Raw genomic sequence first — 19,753 nt, forward strand, 5'->3', positions numbered from 1 at the left:
CCCACTGACAGGAAAGGGATTCAACAACTGGCAGCTCTGTCTGGCTGTAAAGTTCCACATCTGGTATTCTTTGGGCCCCTTTTGTCAAGCTTACCCTTGAGGTGGACACTTTTAAATGGGGCTCCAACACAAACAGCAGACGTTCCAGGTTATGCAACATACAAAAAAATTAATGAGTCCCTCAGCTTTTGACTGTAAGTCTGGGGTCAATGGAGCTCACTGACTCTAGAAAACTACAAGCCTAGGTGACTCTAGCTCTTACAGATTGGAACAGATGACCAGGTTGCATTGGCAACTTGAGTTGTAGACAAAAATTACCTGGGGCAGCCATCAGATAGACCACCTTCAAATGGCAACTCCTAACCTGCTACTGGGCCCAGCTATAAACAGGACCTAATCACTAACGCACTAAAGGTGACCACGACCTAGGCTAAGTGAGTCCTCACTAGTAAACCAGGAAGGGCTCAACAAAGCTCCATTATTAAATAGACATGGCACACTCAGTCTAGGGCCCCCTGGGGCCCTGGGCTTGGCCAACTCCATACCACAGGAACTGCTTTACTGGGGGAGGCTAAACAGCCTCCACCAAGAGAGGTTCATACCTCTCTGGTAATCAAGTAGCGCCCCTGGTTCAAAGACTTCCCAGCTGATGGTACAGCTTGGTCCCTAGAGGGGTCCTTGAATCTCAAAGCTGGTAAGAACTACTGGGCTGCTGTAGCCATCCACCCCAAATGGCCATCATTTAACCAAGACTGAGAACATTGCCTGATGGGCTAAACTCCATGTGTAACCATCAGTGACACAGGCCACTCTAACAGCCACAGTCTGCTATGTAACTATAGGTGTGAGCTGTTAGAACTGGGCTAGCTATACGGTCTAGTACCTGGCAAATTAAAAACTGAACCACTAAAGGCTCCCCTGAATGGGGACAGGGCCTGTGACAATAGCTTGTGGACTAAAAAAAAAAAAAAAAAAAAAAAAACCAACCAAACCAAACCTATTCATTACTCACATTACACCTGTAATAGGGAGTTATTTAAAAAGAAAAGACAAATTGAAGAGCTAACCTAACTTGTGCTCAGCAAATTGCTGTGATTACCTGTTGGGCCCATCACAAAACAGAGCATGTAAGTCCCCCTCAGATACAGAAATGGTCCAAATCACAAGGATTCCCCCTAGAAAACACTAAAGCCCTCGATACAGCACAGTTGGGAGACTCCTGCCAACGTGGGCAGGCCATACTGTACGGACAATCTGGCCCTGTCAGACTGCTGGTCCTGGTCACCGTGTGTGGTGGTGCCTCTTCGCAGGGGCCTTGTATTGCAGTATGAGACTGCCATTCCAGTGGGTCATTGGGGCAGAGATGACCATTGTAGCTAAAAATAAATAAATAAATAAAAAGACTCCTTCGTCTCATGTTCAGATATCCAGAGGGATTCCAATCTGAGAAGACACCACATTCACAGCCCAAGCAATACCATGACAGATGAGCTCCTGTCCCGTAAGATGAAACTTTCAAGTTGCACCCCCACGCCGATAAACAGGGTGATAAAACAGTGAAACCGACAACTATACAAAGACCATCAAGAAACCCCAACCTACCGAGGTACTCCCTAACTAAGCCATACAGACTTTAGACACCAGCCATCACACTCCAGCAGGAGAGAAATGCCAGACTGTGAACACGCTTTGAACTTGGAGAGGATGAAGGACAGGCTGCACCCAGAATCCCACCCTCAGTACACCCAGACTGTCTTTTTATTTTTTTCTCTCCCAGTCTAATGCACTTCCCCAGGGAGTTAGGGTTAGGGCTGCAGCTGTGTCACCAGAGGGTCCTTCCAATGCCATCTTGAGGTGTCTCCCTCCTGGAGGACCCAAAAAGAGTGGGGAAAGACTGACAGAACATTGGCGCACAGTGTTCCACTGGTCATGCTCAGGACCCCTGACTCCTTAACACTGTGGATAACACTATGGATATGTCAAGCTCATTCGAGGTGTGGCCTTCCTATTCGGGATGGATGATGGGGACTGACAATGGTGCAGTGGACTCCTAAGGAAATATCGGACAAGAACATCTTTGTCTGGGGAGGTCTGTGGTGAGGGAGGCTGGTAGGAATGTTACCTTTTCCTCACTCTGCAGAGCCTGGCATGACACACCGTGCCTGGCATGACAACACCCTGATAAGAACTAGCACAGCTGCGGTGACAGGAGGTCAACTCGAACAATGCTGGCTTTGTCATCCCAGGATGAAGTCCCTTGCATCCCACACTCCCATTCTCGTGGCCTGGCCAGGAGTCGTTGACTTGGAATTTCCTCCAGACCAGAAAGACTAACTCACTGGACAAGGTGGTGATGGACAGCAGAATGGCCCTCACTCCTCTGCTGGCAGAACAGCTGTTGCTGTGCGTGTGTCGGCAGTGCAGGGAGAGTGGATGTGGAGCTGGAGAAGACCTCACCGGGGGGAGGCTATCAGCTGTACACTTGCCAGGTCCCCAGACTCACTTTTTGACCTCTTTGGTTGGCTTAATCCAGGTATGTGGGAGGCTATCTTCTGATCATCCTCCTGCATCTGGTAAAATGTGACACTGGTAAAATGCTATCTTAAAACGACAGGTAGGCCCTATCAGCAAACTACAGTCACACAAATTTTTCGGGCCCCTTCAGACCAGGCTGTGCCTCCATACTCGGGGTAAAAGATTGTCCTCCTGGATTTGATGTGCTCTATGAGCCATCCTAGTGTGTGTGCACATACACATGGGAAAGACAATCACGTACAGCTTCCTGCCCTGCACGTCAGGACAGGCCTGGGGTCTGGGAACTCTCCTTACCCAGAGTCCTACCACCTGTGCTGGGCATGTCTCCTGAGGACTAGTTTCCCTGTTTCAGACTCTCACACATCAGTGGCCTCAGCCTGACCCTGCTCTTCTGTCTTCCTGAGGAGGAGCGTCCTTCCATGGTGGCACCAGTGGGGCGTTGCCAGCCCCGTGGTTGTGCTGCACGTGGAGTGGAGCTGTTGGCCATGGGAGACTGAGGGAATGAGAAGGGTGGGATCTAATGTGCTTTCTCCCCTCTGGCTGTAGTACTCACCATGCCACTTAAGCCTGGCATGAATGTCTGTTCTGGGTGACCTTGAGTCATACACTGGGCTCTTCCCTGGGAAGTGCTCACCTGCCTGTTCACTTGGCTGCACACCAGGCCACCCAAGGCATGGTGAACTAACCTCCATGCTTTGGACTTTTTCTGTGTGGCCAGTGCCTCCAATTTCTGAGCTCTCCCAGGCTTCCGTAGGGCACTGGCTTGTTTCTCCTCAGCATTCACCATGTAGTTCTCACTAATGTCAGTCTCGCTGAGGTAGGAGAGAAGAAATTTAAAAAATAGGCAGGGGCTGGTGTTGTGGCTCAGTGGTAGAGCGCTTGCCTAGCATGAGTGAGGCACTGGGTTTGATCCTCAGCACTGCATAAAAATATTGTGTCCACCTAAAACTAAAAAATAAATATTAATTCACAAGTTCTGTAAACTATTCCAGGCTCTTCACTTCCTAAGGCCAGTCACTCTCAAATTCTGGGAAACCTGTAAATCCATCCCGAGCACTGTTAATCAAGCCCCCAACAAGTAAGGAGAGATACAAACTCTCTCTAGCTGTCTCTCTAGATAGATAGATACACTGTGGACTGAACCCTTTGAGACAGGGTCTTGCAACTTTCCTAGACTGCCTTGAATTTGCAATCCTCCTGATCAGGCCTCTGTGAGTCACTGGGATCACAGGTGTGCACCAGCACGCCTGGCTAAGAGAGATATTTTGAGAAACCCATACTTTAGGGGACTGATCAGATAATAAGGACCACATCTGCCTGAGGATCCTGAGACTGACCAGCCACAGTCATCTTGAGATCAACAGACTGATATTCCTATATACCTCCCTATACCCATGCCTCACCAACTCCTTTAAAAAAAAAAGCTGGGTTCAATCCCTGGTACCAAACAAAACAACACAACAACAACAACAAAAACAAACAAAACTGGAAACCCCCAAAACACATCTCTCACTCTTGAGATGGCTCACATTTTCCCTTGCACGTGTATCTAATCTTCTAAATAAACCTGTTTCTATGCCTCTGAATGTCCTATGCTGAGGTTCCTTTCCTTCAGGTAAGCCAAGAACCTGATGGTCTTAAGTTGAAATCCTCTTCCAGGAGTTCCATGGACTCTGCTCTGGGGACCCTGTTCTCCCATGACATCACCATTCTCATCTGTTATGTCAAGGAGACACCTGTTCTCTGATGACATCACCATTCCTGTCTGTTATGTCAATTGCCAGCCTCCTATTTATCACTTTCATATACTTTGATTAAAGATTACAGGTATCTCGTCTTTTTTCAAAATTTGATCATTACTATTGTGGCCTTAACACCAGCCACAGAATCTGGCACATAGTAGAAACATCTGTTCTGAGTTGGAGAATTAGAATCTGCTACCATTTGGGGTTAGTGGTTTTCTGAGAATTTCCTTACTGTGCACAGTCGGGTAAGCGTTACAGGTGTAGCAGCATGACCATCAGCAGGCATCTAGAATTTAGGCTAAAGTGTGGTTGCTTCTTGTAATCTATTGGATCAGAGATGATACATTGTTTTGCATATTTCTGTTTTTGGAAGTCTTTCATTCTTCTACACATCTGCCTCCATTCTCCTCCAAGCTCTTATTTCCAGAAATAAATGATACCCTCCACCAGCCAGTCATCAGTTGGCTGCTCTTCTTTGTGGCCCACTTAATTGTGCAGGACTTTTCCACACGTTATTTTGGAAGGGTGAATAAAATTCAAGTCTCTGTGAGAAATGGCATTTGCCATGAATTAGAAAAAGCCCATTAATGTTCAAAACAAAGTAATAAACTGGGTACAGTGGGGCACGCCTCAGCTACTTGAGAGGCTGAGGCAGGATCGAATGAACTCGATTCAAGGCCAGCAGGACAACAGAGAAACTCCATCTCAAAAAAACAAACACAAAGTTACCAGGGAACTGTCTCCTGCCCTTTCAGAAGATATTCTCCAACTCTGTGTTTGCTTCCTTTGCAGCACTTGTTACAGTCGTCATGCACTATTTTTCAAATTATGTTTATATTTTGCAAGGCTTGGGATAGAACCCAGGGCCTCACACATGGGAGGCAAACACCACTGAGCTATACCTCCAGCCTCTTTTGAGTTATTTTTCAATGATTTTCTTTCAATAGACTCCAAGCTCCATGAAATCAAGGACCATCTATGCCTGTCCCCTTTGCAATCTACCTAGCACTCAGCAAACACAGGGCCAAGAATACCGAAGTGGTGCAAAATGGCAATCTGTGGAATAAGTGATCATTTTTCAAAGTCCCTTGAGATTTGTGATGGTGCCATGTACAAAGCATGAATAGCTTACCCAATCTTATTGCCCGAGCCTGAGTGCCCTGCAACCCAATGAGAAATCAGCAAGAACTGAATAGTCTGAGAACTCCTTTTCTGAACTTGGCTTCTGAGTGGAAAAATGGACACCTGACATGAAACTAACTTATAAATCAGTTTATTTACAGATTTTCTTTTCTTAAAGTACATTTTAGTTAACAAATCTATTTACACAGGTTTACATGGGAATTCGTCCCAGTTATTTTACAGGTCATACTTACAAACCACACCCCAAGTCTTCTGTGCAGAGCTGCACTGGATGTGACTATTGGCTGGAAATGCCTGATGACAGGCGATTTACACGTACACAGTAAACGGGTTTATTTTTCATGTCTGCACAGTACAGTACACACAAGGAGGCCAAGCCTCCCAGAAAATGCTTTGCAATGTATTTACCAAGAAGGCTTTGCAAAGTCCAGAAGGAAAAGCTATTAAACATAGGTTAATTAAAATGACAGTACCTCCTTTACATCAGTTTACATTTTTTCTTCACATTTTTATAATACAAAGATATTTTATTGAATTGCTGCACAACCAGTTTAAGATGGTTTGTAAACATGTAAATTCCTACAATTTGCATTAAACATCATTGTAGTTTCTATCGCTTGCTCTTTGAATTAATGTTTTATTCACTAGTATTTTTAAGGTAGTAAAAGGAAGATGTAAGTTTGAATTTCTTGCAGAAAAGTTATGAGTCTCTAACGCTGTGCTACAGAAATTCTTTTGCGAGTACACACTTTATTCAAGTATTGCAAAAAGCTAAGGCCACTTTTTTTCAAGACAAGAAAGTGAACAAAATTGTTTTTTTTTTTTTTTTATCAATAGGCCACAACACTCTGATGAGCAACGAAATCTCTTTTGAAAGATAATTTCTCAGAGACCTGTAGTCACAGAAGGAATTTTCTTTTCTTTTAGGAAAAAGAAAAACAAATTACCTTCCTTATTAACTACTTTTGAGCTCTTCCCACTTTCCCTAGAGTAAAAATTCCTGTTTAGACCTGAAGAGGGAATCTATACCCTGTACTTATTTAACCCAGAGTCAACTGCTCTGGAGAGCACAAATTGTTTTGGACTCAGAAGTAGATCTGAAGCCTACATGTTGGTTTACTACTAAATTCTGATAGTACTATTCTAAAAGATATTACTGCTGATGCAAAGATCTTTTTCTTAGAGGAATTATGAAGACTGAAAAGAGGATGGGGTGTGGGGATAAGGAGCAAAGATTAGAAAGAGGGACTCTTTAGGTTCTTGGTTAAGAGGCAGAGTTTGATTAAAAAGATCCCAGTGCGGAATGAGTGGCTGGGTATCCATGTTTACCATTCCTAACGATAAACCTACTTCAATTAGATCCAAGTAGTTAAAATAATCAGAAATCTGTTAATTATAAATTCCTTTGTTTCTGCTCCCAAACTATGGATGATCATTTCTAACAACGAGTAAGACTCTCCTGCCCCTCTATGGAGCCCTGGACTCTGGGTGGCAGAGACAGCTGGCGGAGAGCAGGACGCCACTGCTGTATTCTTGGCAGCCTTTCCTCCGGGGCTCCGAGTCCAGATCCCTGCCGCCATGGACTTACAGCAGCACTCTTTTCCTTTCCTGGAGTCATAATGTCATAAGGAGTAAAGATAAATTTTCTTATTAAAAACTGACTTTAGGTCCAAATAATGAAGATGTAGAAAAACAACTAGATTCCTATTATAGTACTTTGATATTCATTTATAAAAAATTTACAGCAGCTGTAAAGTTTCAGTATTATAAGGACAATGTGATCCTACAAACAGCCAAAGGATGCTGATATGATGTTTTTGCCACAAGTAACCAAAGTGGAAAGAAATGTCTTTGCTTTTCCTTGGCCACATGAAAATAATATTTCCACACTACTGGTTAATAACCCCGAGAAACCTTTGTTTCTCTTAGTCAATTTGCTCATTATGGCTACAAGACTACAGCTCAACATCAAAGGCACAGAAGAAATGCTGTTAATACATCAATCTGAGCATTTCCCCAGGCCCAATCACAATATTTCAGTGCTTTCCTTATTTGTCAAGAGCTATCACACCAGTCATTGTGCAAAATGCAAATATTCCAATGATTACTTCAGGAAGTTTCTTGTAATGACAGGGTGAAACTGAAGATGAACGGACGTGTGCATAGTGAGACACTTAAGACACAAAGGCGAGTGTGGAAGAAAGATGCAGAAATGAAAAAACGTGCACACTTAAAATATCATACCATCTTTGGGGTTTTTCTAACACATTTTGAAGCTATAACATTCCAGGATATTTGTAACTATGAATCCAGTGGATGTCTTATATCATGCTTCTAATCAGGACCTTCAAGGTTAAGGCATTTACATTCACGCCTAAGATTATCCACATTCTTCTAGATTATGTGAAGAGGGAGGGGACTGATTCAGAGGAACCAGGCAGGAAGGCAGGTACTGAGGTCCCAGGAGAGCATCTTCTATGCTCGAATGTAGCAGCTGGAGTCTAGATTTGTTTCAGATACAGGTAATAGTTGTGAAAAGCAATGCTGCAAGAGAGGCAGAATTAAATTTTACAGTGTCTTTAAATCATTTATCCCATTCCGGCTACTGCAGGTGATCTTAGGAAAGCTCATCTTCTTTTCACTGAATTTAACTGACCTCTTCCATGTGTGTTTGGGTTTGTTAAAACCATAGGTTTCCTGTGCAAAGACTATGAACCATAGAAGCTTCAAGACGGAGGTTTAACTATTACAAGAAGAATCTTTCACTTCTGAATAGGGACGCACGTTTTCAACTTAATAACTTATCTTAAAATAAATTAAAAAAAGTTCCATAGAGCAAAACAAGCACACAAACTACAGACAATATCTTTTTGTCTTTGGTGCACACACTCATTTCCTAAATCATTCAAGTAACAGCGTCTCTGACTTCTTGGGGAGAGATGGGAGTTGAAAGTTTGAAGGCCAAAATGAATTATTTCCACTTTTGCCATGCCTGGATGCCTGAGATGGTCCTGAGTATCTGATTCTGGGAGCAGCTGGTAGAGGTTCAGGACGAGTAAGAAAAGTGCAGGGGTAAGAAAAGGGGCAGAGGAACCAGCCCTGCAGAAGTCCTTTGAGCCAGTCTTCAGTGGGGCATTTCTGTTTTCATGCCCAGACAGGAAAAATAAGTGTAACACAAAGGTTTACAGTTCTTTAGGTGGTGCTCAGAAAGCAAGGCTACCATTTATTTCTGTTAACTTCACAGTCCGCTTGGTGCTGCTCAATTGCGACAATGGAAGAAAATGGTCTTCAAAAAGCAATGGAATAAACTCCAGAATGTGAAATAGGCAGACCCTAAACATGCCTATTTTAGAAGTGGTTAAGAGTTTAATACTGTTTAATACTATAATGTCCATTATGACTTTCATGGTATAGAACAGGATTACATTTCAAAAATAATATGACGAATTGATCTATGTATCTTGCTTGCCTGACTTCAGACTCAAGAAGTGACACCCTTGTCTAAGCTCAGAGGTGCTTCTGGTGTTCTCAGCCCTCTTCTGAGATCTAGGAAGGGTATTAACAAGAAGTATAGGGTTATACTGTGTCTCAACATCAGGAGTGTGACCCTGCCCATCAAAAATAACCAAGTAATCCAGTGGACAGTCTCTAAAGGCAAAGGCTGTAATACCAGATATACTGCATTGTCTCATGAGTTCTAAAACAGCAGTCCATAAGAACAGGTGCAAGGTCCGGAAGCACTCTTGCTATGATGGAGATGGGGTGTCTATCAGGAGGCAGAAAGGCCCAGGACTCATGTTAGCACTCAGTGTTCAATTTATTTGCAAGATGTCACACAAGTAGCATTCTCCCCTGTTTTTCACTGATCTGATTCAGAACATCAATAGTATCTTTGATCAAGGTCTCAAATATCCCATCGGCCAGCTGCATCTTCACACACAACTCGTCCTCATCATAGTTCACCCACTGTGCCTCCTCTTCATGGAGCTCCTGTACCTAGAGTTTAGAAGACAAAGAAAGTGGAAAATCCTGGTCACACAAAAGCTAGGAAATTAATTTTGTTAGCTGACTTTGTAGTCCCATCCATGGGAAATAAGAGAAAAATGGTAATTCATATGATGTTGTCAATATTCCTTTTAAAACTGCAAAGAGCTTGAAAAATTCAACTGAAGAATAAAATAAAAATGGCTTCAGAACTACATTTCAATTTGACAATATTCCTGTATTTTATAGATATTATAGGTTATAAGGAAGTTGTCTATACTAACACAAAGGAATATGCATAGGAATTTAAAGGAAGAGAAGACAAATGTTAGATATAAAAAGAAATTTATAATTATAATATGCATATCCAAAACCAATACTGCATGATTCTAAATTAATAACATTTAATTTCCATTAGTGTATTTTAAAAATGTAACCCTGCTTGAGCTTATTTTTTAAAAAAAATCACTGTTATAGTGCTTGTTTTAACACATTTTTTAAAAAATGACTTTACAAAAAGAAACATGTTAGACTTCTATAAATAACGACATTGTAAGTGAGATGGAGGCCAGGTACAAAGTAATGGCAAACCTTGATCTAGTCACAAATTCAGTAAAGTTAACTGCTGTGACAGGGGTTCTAACCAGAAGTCTAACCAAGCTGCCAAGTGACAACAAGATCTTGGTTTGTCCTGATCATAGTTTCATCTCAAAAAAGGCAGTGTGGGGCTAGTACTCTGGTTTCATTATATGAAAATGAGAAGACTTGGGAGAAACAGACAACATCATCCTGAGGTGGGTGAGAGAGAGAGAGAGAAAGAGAGGAGAGAATGCATTGTCCAATGCCTACTCTTAGCTGGGGTTGACAAATATATTTCAAGGTGACTGTCATATTCCTTCTCTTTGAAGATGGTGTTGGAAGAATATGTAAATATTCAGTCCTCTGTTCCCCAATTTATGCTCCACAGAATAGATGGTGCCATCAAAAAGGGGGTTCTATGGTCAAATTTAAGTTAAGAGAACTCCCTCTGGGAGATTTACAACGTACGCAGCCTTTTAAAGAGAAGTCCTCCTGTAAAGACACTTGTTTAACTCACATTTCCTAGATTTATTTCACCATAGGTTGTGTGGATATGTAAGTGTTCAATTTATTGACCTACCCAGAGACTGAAGGGAACTAGAAGAAACAACCTGACATATCTCAAAAACTGCAGCTGAGAGAGAAATGTTCTGAGAAAGCTGAGGTGGGTCTGCACACATGTCCTCAGTGAATTTGTTTGCATTTCTTTCCTTCTTCAAGTAAAGTTACCTTAGTCTTTGTCATTAAATCTGTCTTTGAAAATTTCATCAAAAACAAAATTTAGGAAACAGAATTCTAAGAAAAACTTTTTCTTAAAAAAAAAGAAAAGGAAGTTTCTTTCTCAGAACTATATGATGTTTCTCTTTTGCTCTGGCTATCAGAAAGCTCAAAGCCAAACTTGTAATTTCAATGATAACAATAGAGGAATTTCAAAGTTTGCAAATCTGCCTTTATTTTTTATTTCTGGTTTTCGAGATCTATTACACATATACTCCTGAATATGTGTGTGTAAATATAAAACATGTAAACTATTAAAAGTACATTTAAAGTCAGGCTAATAATAACTTCCTTCCTTTCTTTTCTTCTGCAGGGTAATAGGCTGGTGGACTAGAGAAATGTGGTAAAAAGAATATGGGCTGATTTCAGCAGGCAAATGCCAGGGTCTTATGCCAGCCCTTGTGAACAAGATGGGGAAAGAGAAAATAGGTGTTAGGTGGTTTTTCACTTTTTGACTAAAAGGACAGCTGTAACCTGGAAGGAAGTCTCTGCCTGAAGGGCACAGAAACTTTCCACTGTACTTCTATTCTAACCTACTTCTATTCCATTATACCAATTACCATGCTGAAATGTTTTCTGTGCATCTATTCCCCCACTAGGTTGTGAGCTCCTTAAGAATTATTTATTTATTTGCAATTTCCCAGTGAAGGACAGTGCAAACAGAAAGTGCTATATATCTCCAATATATGGACATTTTTATTGAATTCAGAAAGAATGTCTTTGGTTTTAACCAGCTCATGGTTTGTTTGTTGTTTGTTGGTATTGGGAATTGAACCCAGGGCATGCTTAACCACTGAGCCACATCCCCAGCCCTTTTTATTTTGAGACAGGATCTCACTAAGTTGCATAGGGTCTTCCTAAATTGCTGGCTTTGAACTTGTGATCCTCTTGCCTCAGCCTCCTGAGTAGCTGGGATTACAAGAATGTGCCACTGGGCCCAGTTGTGAGCACTGTGTTTGAAAAGGAACACTGATAAAGATATGATAATGCTGAAAAGACTCAAAATCACATTAGACATGGGAGAGAATATCAATATTTTAATAGGGAGAAAAGACTCAGGTGAAACAGGAGAGGTGGTTCAAAAGGGTATAGAAGCAAACTGTAATTGTGTGAAATCAATTTAGGCTTATCATGAGAAAGAGCTTATCAGTGATAAGCAGAAATTCAGGAGCTGCCAAGTATCTTAGCAGATCACAGGTTATAAAGAGGATTCAATCGTTAGCTAGGTGACTTTACAACAGGTTTTGTCATGTTAAGTGCAATTATATCTCTAGTAGGGAGATTTTCCAAGTCCATTTTACACGAAGGATATACAAAAGTTGATCTAATTACTTGTTAATCACTATATATCATATATACTTTGATAATTCACTACTAAAATAGCTAAAATTCTTAGTGAACATAAGATGTAAATCAACCAATGCCTTTGTTTGTGAAGGGATTAATGAGAACTAGAGCTGAGAGAAAGATCTGACTTTCGTTTTTGTTAGCAGAGGTTATTATAATCAAATAATGTCTAAACACATGTACAGTTAGCCCAAGCAAGAGCCAAAATATATATTTTGTTAATGTGAAAGAAGCAACTACTATGAAATGTTTAGTATAATAATCACATTACAAGAATTTTAAAAGGACAATTAATATTTAGTTTGATAAGAGCTGGTGTTACAGCTCAGTGGTACAGCCCTTACTTATCACATGTGAGGCACTGGGTTTGATCCTCAGCACCACATAAAAATAAATAAATAAAACAAAGGTATGTATCCACCTATCCCACCCCCCCCAAAAAAAAAAGAAAAAAAGATTTAGTTTGATTAAAAAATCATAGCTCACAATAAAGTGAGACATATTCTTATGATGGAAGGATGGTTTTACATATTAAAAAAATTAGTAAGGTGCTGGGGTTGTGGCTCAGCTGCAGAACGCTTGCCTAGCATGTGCGAGATGCTAGGTTTGAACCTCAGCAGCACATAAAAATAAATAAATGCACTTCATAGTCAAGGCTGCACATGACAAACCCAGCTGGAAGTGAAAGCTCTTCCTCTTAGATCAGGGTGAAATAAGGAGATTCATTCTCACCACTTCTTTTTGACATTGTACTACCAAGCCATAGCAAGAGGAGGAAATAAAATTCATCCAAATAGGAAAGAAGTGAAAAAGTCTCTATTTACTGATGACATGATCAGAAAAACTAAAGATCCACCAAAACAAACAAACAAACAAAAAACCCTGTTAAAACTAATAAACAAATTCAGTACAGTTTCAGGGTACAAAATCCAACCTATAAAAATCATTAGCATTTCTACACACTGATAACGAATTATCCAAAAAGGATATTAAGAAAACAACTCCATTCACAACAGAAACAAAAAAACTTAAATGTAAACTTAATTAAGGAGGAAAAAGACCTGTAAGTTGAAAATTATAAGACACTGATAAAAGAATTTAAAGAAAATACAAATGGCAGGATAGCCCATGTTTGTGGATTGGAATAATTAATATTGTAAAAATGTCCACAGTACTCGAAGCAATCTGCAGATTCAATACTATCCCTATCAAAATTCCAATATCATTTTTTTAATTGAAATAGAAAAAAAATCCTTAACTCATTTTGTCCCATGGTCCCAGATGTGGAACATCTATAAACACTTAAATTAAGCAACAAATATTACAGTAATATTACAGTAACTTTGAAATAATTATGTTTTTAGAGTTCTATTCTTTTGAGACAATAGATGATTAGAATGTTTTAAAATATTTTAAAATTCATTTTGAAAATGGCCCAAACTTCTTCTTCTCCTTCTTCTTCTTTGGTAATTGTAGATAGAATGCTTTTGTTTATTTTTAGTGATGCTAAGGATCAAAGCCAGTGCCTCACACATGCTAGGCAATTACTCTGTCACTGAACTATACAGCCTCAGCCCTAAAGTTACTTCTACTGAATGTTCAATTGAACAAAATACTATGTACATAACTGACAGAAAATTTAAGAAATAAATTCATGAAAGTATTTTATCATTTTATTTTGAGGAATGCACTATATTTCAGATTATTAATGGTGGAAATACCTATCCTATAAATGGGATACTGGGACAATGTATACTGCATAGTCATTTGCAGTGTACTACATGGACATTCTGGGATGCAGAAATGAAATTAACCTGCCCTCATTCTCAGTTTGTACATCAAAATTCATCTTTGCCCTTCTCTATCCTACCTTGAGTTCTAAGAGGCTGAATGCTAAGGACCAGGTTTTCCCTCTGAACTTGCCCAATGGAAAGGACTTCCAGAAATGAGACAAGAATACTTAATCTCCATGATCCTATGTCACAAGCCACAAATTGGCTGAGGCTGAAACTCTACACAGAGCCACAGCTTCAGCACTCACTGGTTTTGCTAGCTGTTGATAACACAATGGGTAATAATTGCCACCTTCTGTTGGTAATCCGTGGGTATTGCATCATATCTGGTTAGTTCCCACAAACTGTCCATACTTTTATAAATAGTTTTTTCTTTATGCTAACTGGATGAAATATGGATAATATGATTAAAGCTGTTCCAAACTTTTGTAAATAGTTTTTTTCTTTATGCTAACTGAATGAAATATGGATAATATGATTATCAGATATTATGGACAGAATTTGCTAAAACAATTTACAGGAGGGAAGTCCACAAGACTTGGTCATGATTCTGGGCACTGTGTGGAGTTATCAGGATGTTGCTATAACTTTGACTTGTTTTAATGAGAAAGTGCTTGAGAAGGACCCAATGATGATCTTTTGCTTGGGAGTCAGGTAGTTCTACAGATGGTTGAAGTGATAGAGAATAAACAACCATGCTTTTTTTTCCCCCATCAATTTATTAACTGCTTATGACTTATTGGCACCTTGAATTATTGGATTACAAGCTACAGGCACCATAAGGGAAAACAGACTAAAAGTGTCCTCTGAAACTGACAACACTGATGAAAAATCAAGGAAGAGGGCCATATGATTATGGATTCGATACAAATAATGAAATTCTCATTATAAAATGGTTAGATAATAAATTCACCATTGTTAGTACAAGCTATGATATGTTGGAATCCCTCACCAAAGTTCAGCAATGGAAAGAAGACCAGAGCCAACATGACTCAACCAAAAGTGGTAGGACCTGTAGCAATTTCAGTGGTGGTGTGGATAAACATGACTGATTGGTTTCCAAACACTCCACTTCTATTAGAGGAAAAAAAAAAAAAAAGTACTGACCTTTGCTCACTCAAATAACTGCTGTGTATATTATAAATGCATGGATTATTTAAACTTGTGAAAAAAGACAAGAATGATATAAATTTGTTGGGTTTCAAGAGATATTTGCTGTGTACTAAATGTGATACTATATTGCCTCAGTGTCCTATTTTTAGGACAATCTGTATTTCATACTTAATGATAATAAAGAATATATAAGCTCTAGATCATGATTTCCAAACCATTTTAAAGCACCTGTGTCAATGTTGTTAAAATACCTGCAGAACTAAAAACTTGGGGCTTAGAGATTTGAATCTGTACGGAATCATAAGACTCAAAGTAGCTAAAACAAACTTTGGGGGCGGGACACAAACACAGAAGCACTGCGTTACCGGACTTCAACATACATTATATATATAAAAAAATTACATAGAAAAACCTTAAAAATACAAAAAACATTATAAAGAAACTGTAATAAAAACGACATGGGCAGTGGCATAAAAACAGATATGCTCACCAATGGAATAGGATAGAAAGCCCAGAAATAAACCTACACATTTATGGGAAGTTGATTTGTTTTTGTTGGGTGTGTGTGTGTGTGTGTGTGTGTGTGTGTGTGTATGCGCGCACGTTAGGGATTGATGGTCAATTGGTTTTTTGAGAAAAGTGCCAAGAACACATGATGAGGAAAGGATAGTTTCTTCAAAAAACAGTGTTGGGGAAAATGGTGATCCATGTGCAGAAAACTAACACTGGACCCTTACCTTACACTACTTACAAAATTGAAATTAACATGGATTAAAAACTTAACTATTAGGGGCTGGGGTTGTAGCTCAGTGGTAGAGTGCTTACCTAGCATGTGTGAGGCACTGGGTTTGATTCTCAGCACCACATATCAATAAATAAAGTAAGGGTCCATGACAACTAAAATATAAAAAAAAAACTCAAACAAACAAACAAAACCTTAACTATAAGACCTGAAACTATTATAAGAAAATAGAGGGGCTGTGGTTGTGGCTTAGTGGTAGAGTGCTTGCCTTGTATGTGCGGGGCCCTGGGTTCGATCCTCAGCACCACATAAAAATAAATAAATGAAATAGAGGTATTAAAAAAGAAAAGTAAATAGAGGGGGAAAACTCTGTAACATTGGTCTGGCAATGATATTTTGGATCTGATTCTGAGAACACAAAGCAAAAATAAACAAATTGCATCAAACTAAAAAGCTGCTTCTGCTCAGCAAAGGAAATGATTAACAAAGAGACAAAACAAAGTGAGAGAAAATATTTGCAAGCCATGTACCTGATATGAGGTTAAAATTCTAAATATATAAGAAACATAATTCACTCAGTAAGAAAACAAAAACCTAATTAACAAATGGGCCAAGTATCTGAACAGATAGCAACAGAAGATATTAATGCCAACAGGTACAATAGGGGCACTCGGTCTACTGAGCCACATCCCCAGGCCTATTTTGTATTTTTATTTAGAGTTGCTTAGCACCTCACTATTGCTAAGGCTGGCTTTGAACTCGTGATCCTCCTGCCTCAGCCTCCTGAGCCGCTGGGATTATAGGCATGTGCCACTGTGTCTGGCTAAAGTGTCCACTTTTGCACTCCCTAACCTGTACCTTCTCTCACAAACCCTCCAACCAAGCTTGTATCTCATCCATGCCACCAGAAGAACTTACATTAACATTACAATCAATAATGACCTTTGCACTGCTAAGTCCAGTGGTCATTTCTCAGTTCCTATTCAACTTGAGCCACTAGAAGCATTTACCGCAGTTGATCACCACCTTCTCCTTGGCTTCCACCTGACTTTCTTTTACCTCACTGTCTCCTCTGTTGTTTCTTTCTCATCTACTTAACTCTTAAAACACTGGATTACTCCAGGATCAGTCCATGAACTCCTGTTTATCTACATTCTTGGTTTCATGGGTTTTGACTACCATCTAATTTCTCTACTCCCACATTTGTATATATCTTCACAGTCTGGGACACTTGCTTGAACTTCAGACTCATACATATAATAGCCTAATCAATATTTCCACTTGGAATGTCTATTAGAGATTTCAAGTTTAACATGTTCAAAAAAGAACTTGTCTTCTCTTGTTTTTTCTTTTTAACCACAATATCCAAATACTGCTTTTAAATAAAATTTAGAAACTCTTGGAATATGTTTAAAAATCAACAGCAAAACCCAAATCCTATGGGGGTCTGGGGTTGTGGCTCAGCGGTAGAGCGCTTGCCTAGCAAGTGCAGAGTGATGGGTTTGATCCTCAGCACTACATAAAACTAAATAAATGGAATCAAGATATTGTGTCCAACTAACTACAACTAAAGAATAAATATTTTAAAAAATTAAAAAAAAACTCTTACAAGAAGCCATTGCAAAATTTTCAGAAGTGAGTAAAGATATGAATTTATAGATTCAATAAGCACAGTGTGTTTAAAGCAGGATAAATAAATGTATCCACATCTAAACACAAACAGAGAAATTATAAAAGTAATATGCACGGACATAAATCTTAAATAGAAACCAAAAAGAAAAGATCAGTTCCCTATAATGGACTGCCAATAGGTTTCTCAAGAGCAACAAGACCAGTCAGATTACAATAAAATCATTATCTTTCAAACCACTCAGGAAAAACAACGATCAACTTAAAAACTCTACACTCAGTTGAAATATCATTCAAAAGCAAGAGTTGAAATAAAAACATTTTCAGATAAAGACTGATGGTTTACATTAAAGACCTAAAGTTAATGAAATATTTAAGTATGTACTTTAGGAAGATGACAACTGAGCCCATAATGAAGGAAAGGAAGGCAAAAACAATGGATTCCATATTATTTTCTAATATTTTTCACATTCTTGAAATATTTCATAATTAAACATGTAAAAGATTTAGAAAAATTGCCAATAAAATAAAAAAAAGAAAGAAAATTATAGGGCAAAATAACCCATTCTTCTAGTTAAGATGAAAAGAAACTGGTAACAGCTAGTACTGCAAAGGTGAAAGCTATCATTCCTGGTGCTGTTTAGTATTTATAACTGGAACAACTTTTCTGGAAAAAGATTTGGTAACACGTACAAACATGTTAACATTATGCATATACCTTAACAGCAATTCTTTTTAGGAATATCTTAAGGAAACTACTGAAAATATGTGCAAGATAAACCATAAGATATTTATTATAACATCTTAAAAGAGCAAAAACGTTACTGACTGGTTAAATTAATAATACATCTACTACATGATGGACTACTACATTTCTAACACAAAAAAATTAGAATAAAGTTTTTTTAAACTTGAGATCTACTGCACATGTACAGTGACTTTTAAATAATATAAAATACTTTTAATGTCAAGGCAAAATGCCCACAATTTGTTGAGTACAAAAAAAAAAATAAAATCAGATTTCAAAAATGAAACTATAATAATTCCAATTTGTTTAAAACAATTCTTTATAAGAGACTAAAAATCTACATACAGAAATATTAAAAGTTATTCGGGTAGTGGGACTATCATGTTCATTTTTTTTTTTGATTAACCAGAATTTTCTAACTTTTAAAAATGAACATGATTAATTATATATATTTAAATTATTTTTTAGTTGTTGATGGACCTTTATTTTTAATTTATTTATATGCAGTGCTGAGAATCAAATCCAGTGTCTCACACATGCTAGACAAGTGCTCTGCCAATGAGCCACAACCCCAGGCAATTATTTTATATATTTGAAAAAACTTTTTAAAAATCCTATTTTTGAGAGTCTTTTTTGGGGGGGCTGGGTTGTGACTCAGCGGTAGAGCACTTGCCTGGCACGTGCAAGGCCCTGGGTTCAATCCTCAGCACCACATATAAATAAATAAAATAAAAGCATTGTGTCTAATTATAACTAAAAAATAAATATTAAAAAAGAGTCTTTTTTTGATTTATATATTATAAAAAACAGTTACTTGGGGGCTGGGGTTGTGGCATAGTGGTTGAGCACTTGTCTGGCATGTGTGAGGTACTGGGTTTGATCCTCAGCACCACATAAAAAGAAATAAAAATGAAACCAAGGTATTGTGTATATCTCTAACTCAAAAACAAACAAACAAATAAACAAATAAAAAAAAACCCAAAACAGTTGTTTTAAATCTCACTTCCTCTAAAATGTGAAAACATGAGGGTTTATAAATACTAGGTCCACCAAATCTAATGGTAAGAGAGGAGGCTAGTTTTACTTAGCATTTCTTGTTAATAATTAGCTTAAGAAGTTATTGTTATCATTTCACTAAACATTAAGAAGAATGAGTTCATGCAAATAATTAATATACATAGGTCAGACCTCTCTAGAAGAGGTTGAAAAAATTCTGTAACCAGCAAAGGGGAATATTTACATAATATATATTTTATTATTGTTTACAAATTGCTAAATCTCTTTAATTCTTATGCACACACATCAATTCACTTGAGCTCATCGACCTTGTCCTTCCCAGTGTCCCCTTTCTGCTTTTGACCCCTTCTTCCAACGTGCCTGACTTGTGCTTGCTCCATGTCCTGTTATGTCCCCCATTCCCAGGAATGTGCTGTCACTCCAGAAAGTGAGAATCTCACTCTGTCATCTTCGGGGGCTGTTGACCAGTCATCCTGCACAGGGACACCACTGTCTTCCACCATTTCCTCCCCCGAAGGTACATAAGGGAGCAGCTGCGTGTGTCCCCCACTTAGTCCACAGCTGTCCATCTTATATTTGCAAAAGAAACATTTAATATTCT

At 38.8% G+C, this 19,753-nt stretch overlaps 1 protein-coding gene across 5 annotated transcripts in view; it reads right to left on the bottom strand.

Moving 5' to 3' along the window:
* Positions 1 to 5,537: 5,537 nt before the first annotated feature.
* Cep350 (centrosomal protein 350) overlaps positions 5,538 to 19,753 on the bottom strand; it is a 161,979-nt gene continuing 147,763 nt past the window's right edge. For all 5 annotated transcript variants that reach the window (XM_034636357.2, XM_071600263.1, XM_071600266.1 and 2 more), the window contains one exon: positions 5,538 to 9,419. In XM_034636357.2, the coding sequence (XP_034492248.1) occupies positions 9,255 to 9,419 (165 nt within the window). In that variant the 3' untranslated portion in view covers positions 5,538 to 9,254. The remainder of the gene's footprint in view (positions 9,420 to 19,753) is intronic.

Source organism: Marmota flaviventris, chromosome 12, assembly GCF_047511675.1.
Source record: "Marmota flaviventris isolate mMarFla1 chromosome 12, mMarFla1.hap1, whole genome shotgun sequence".
NCBI lineage: Eukaryota > Metazoa > Chordata > Mammalia > Rodentia > Sciuridae > Marmota > Marmota flaviventris.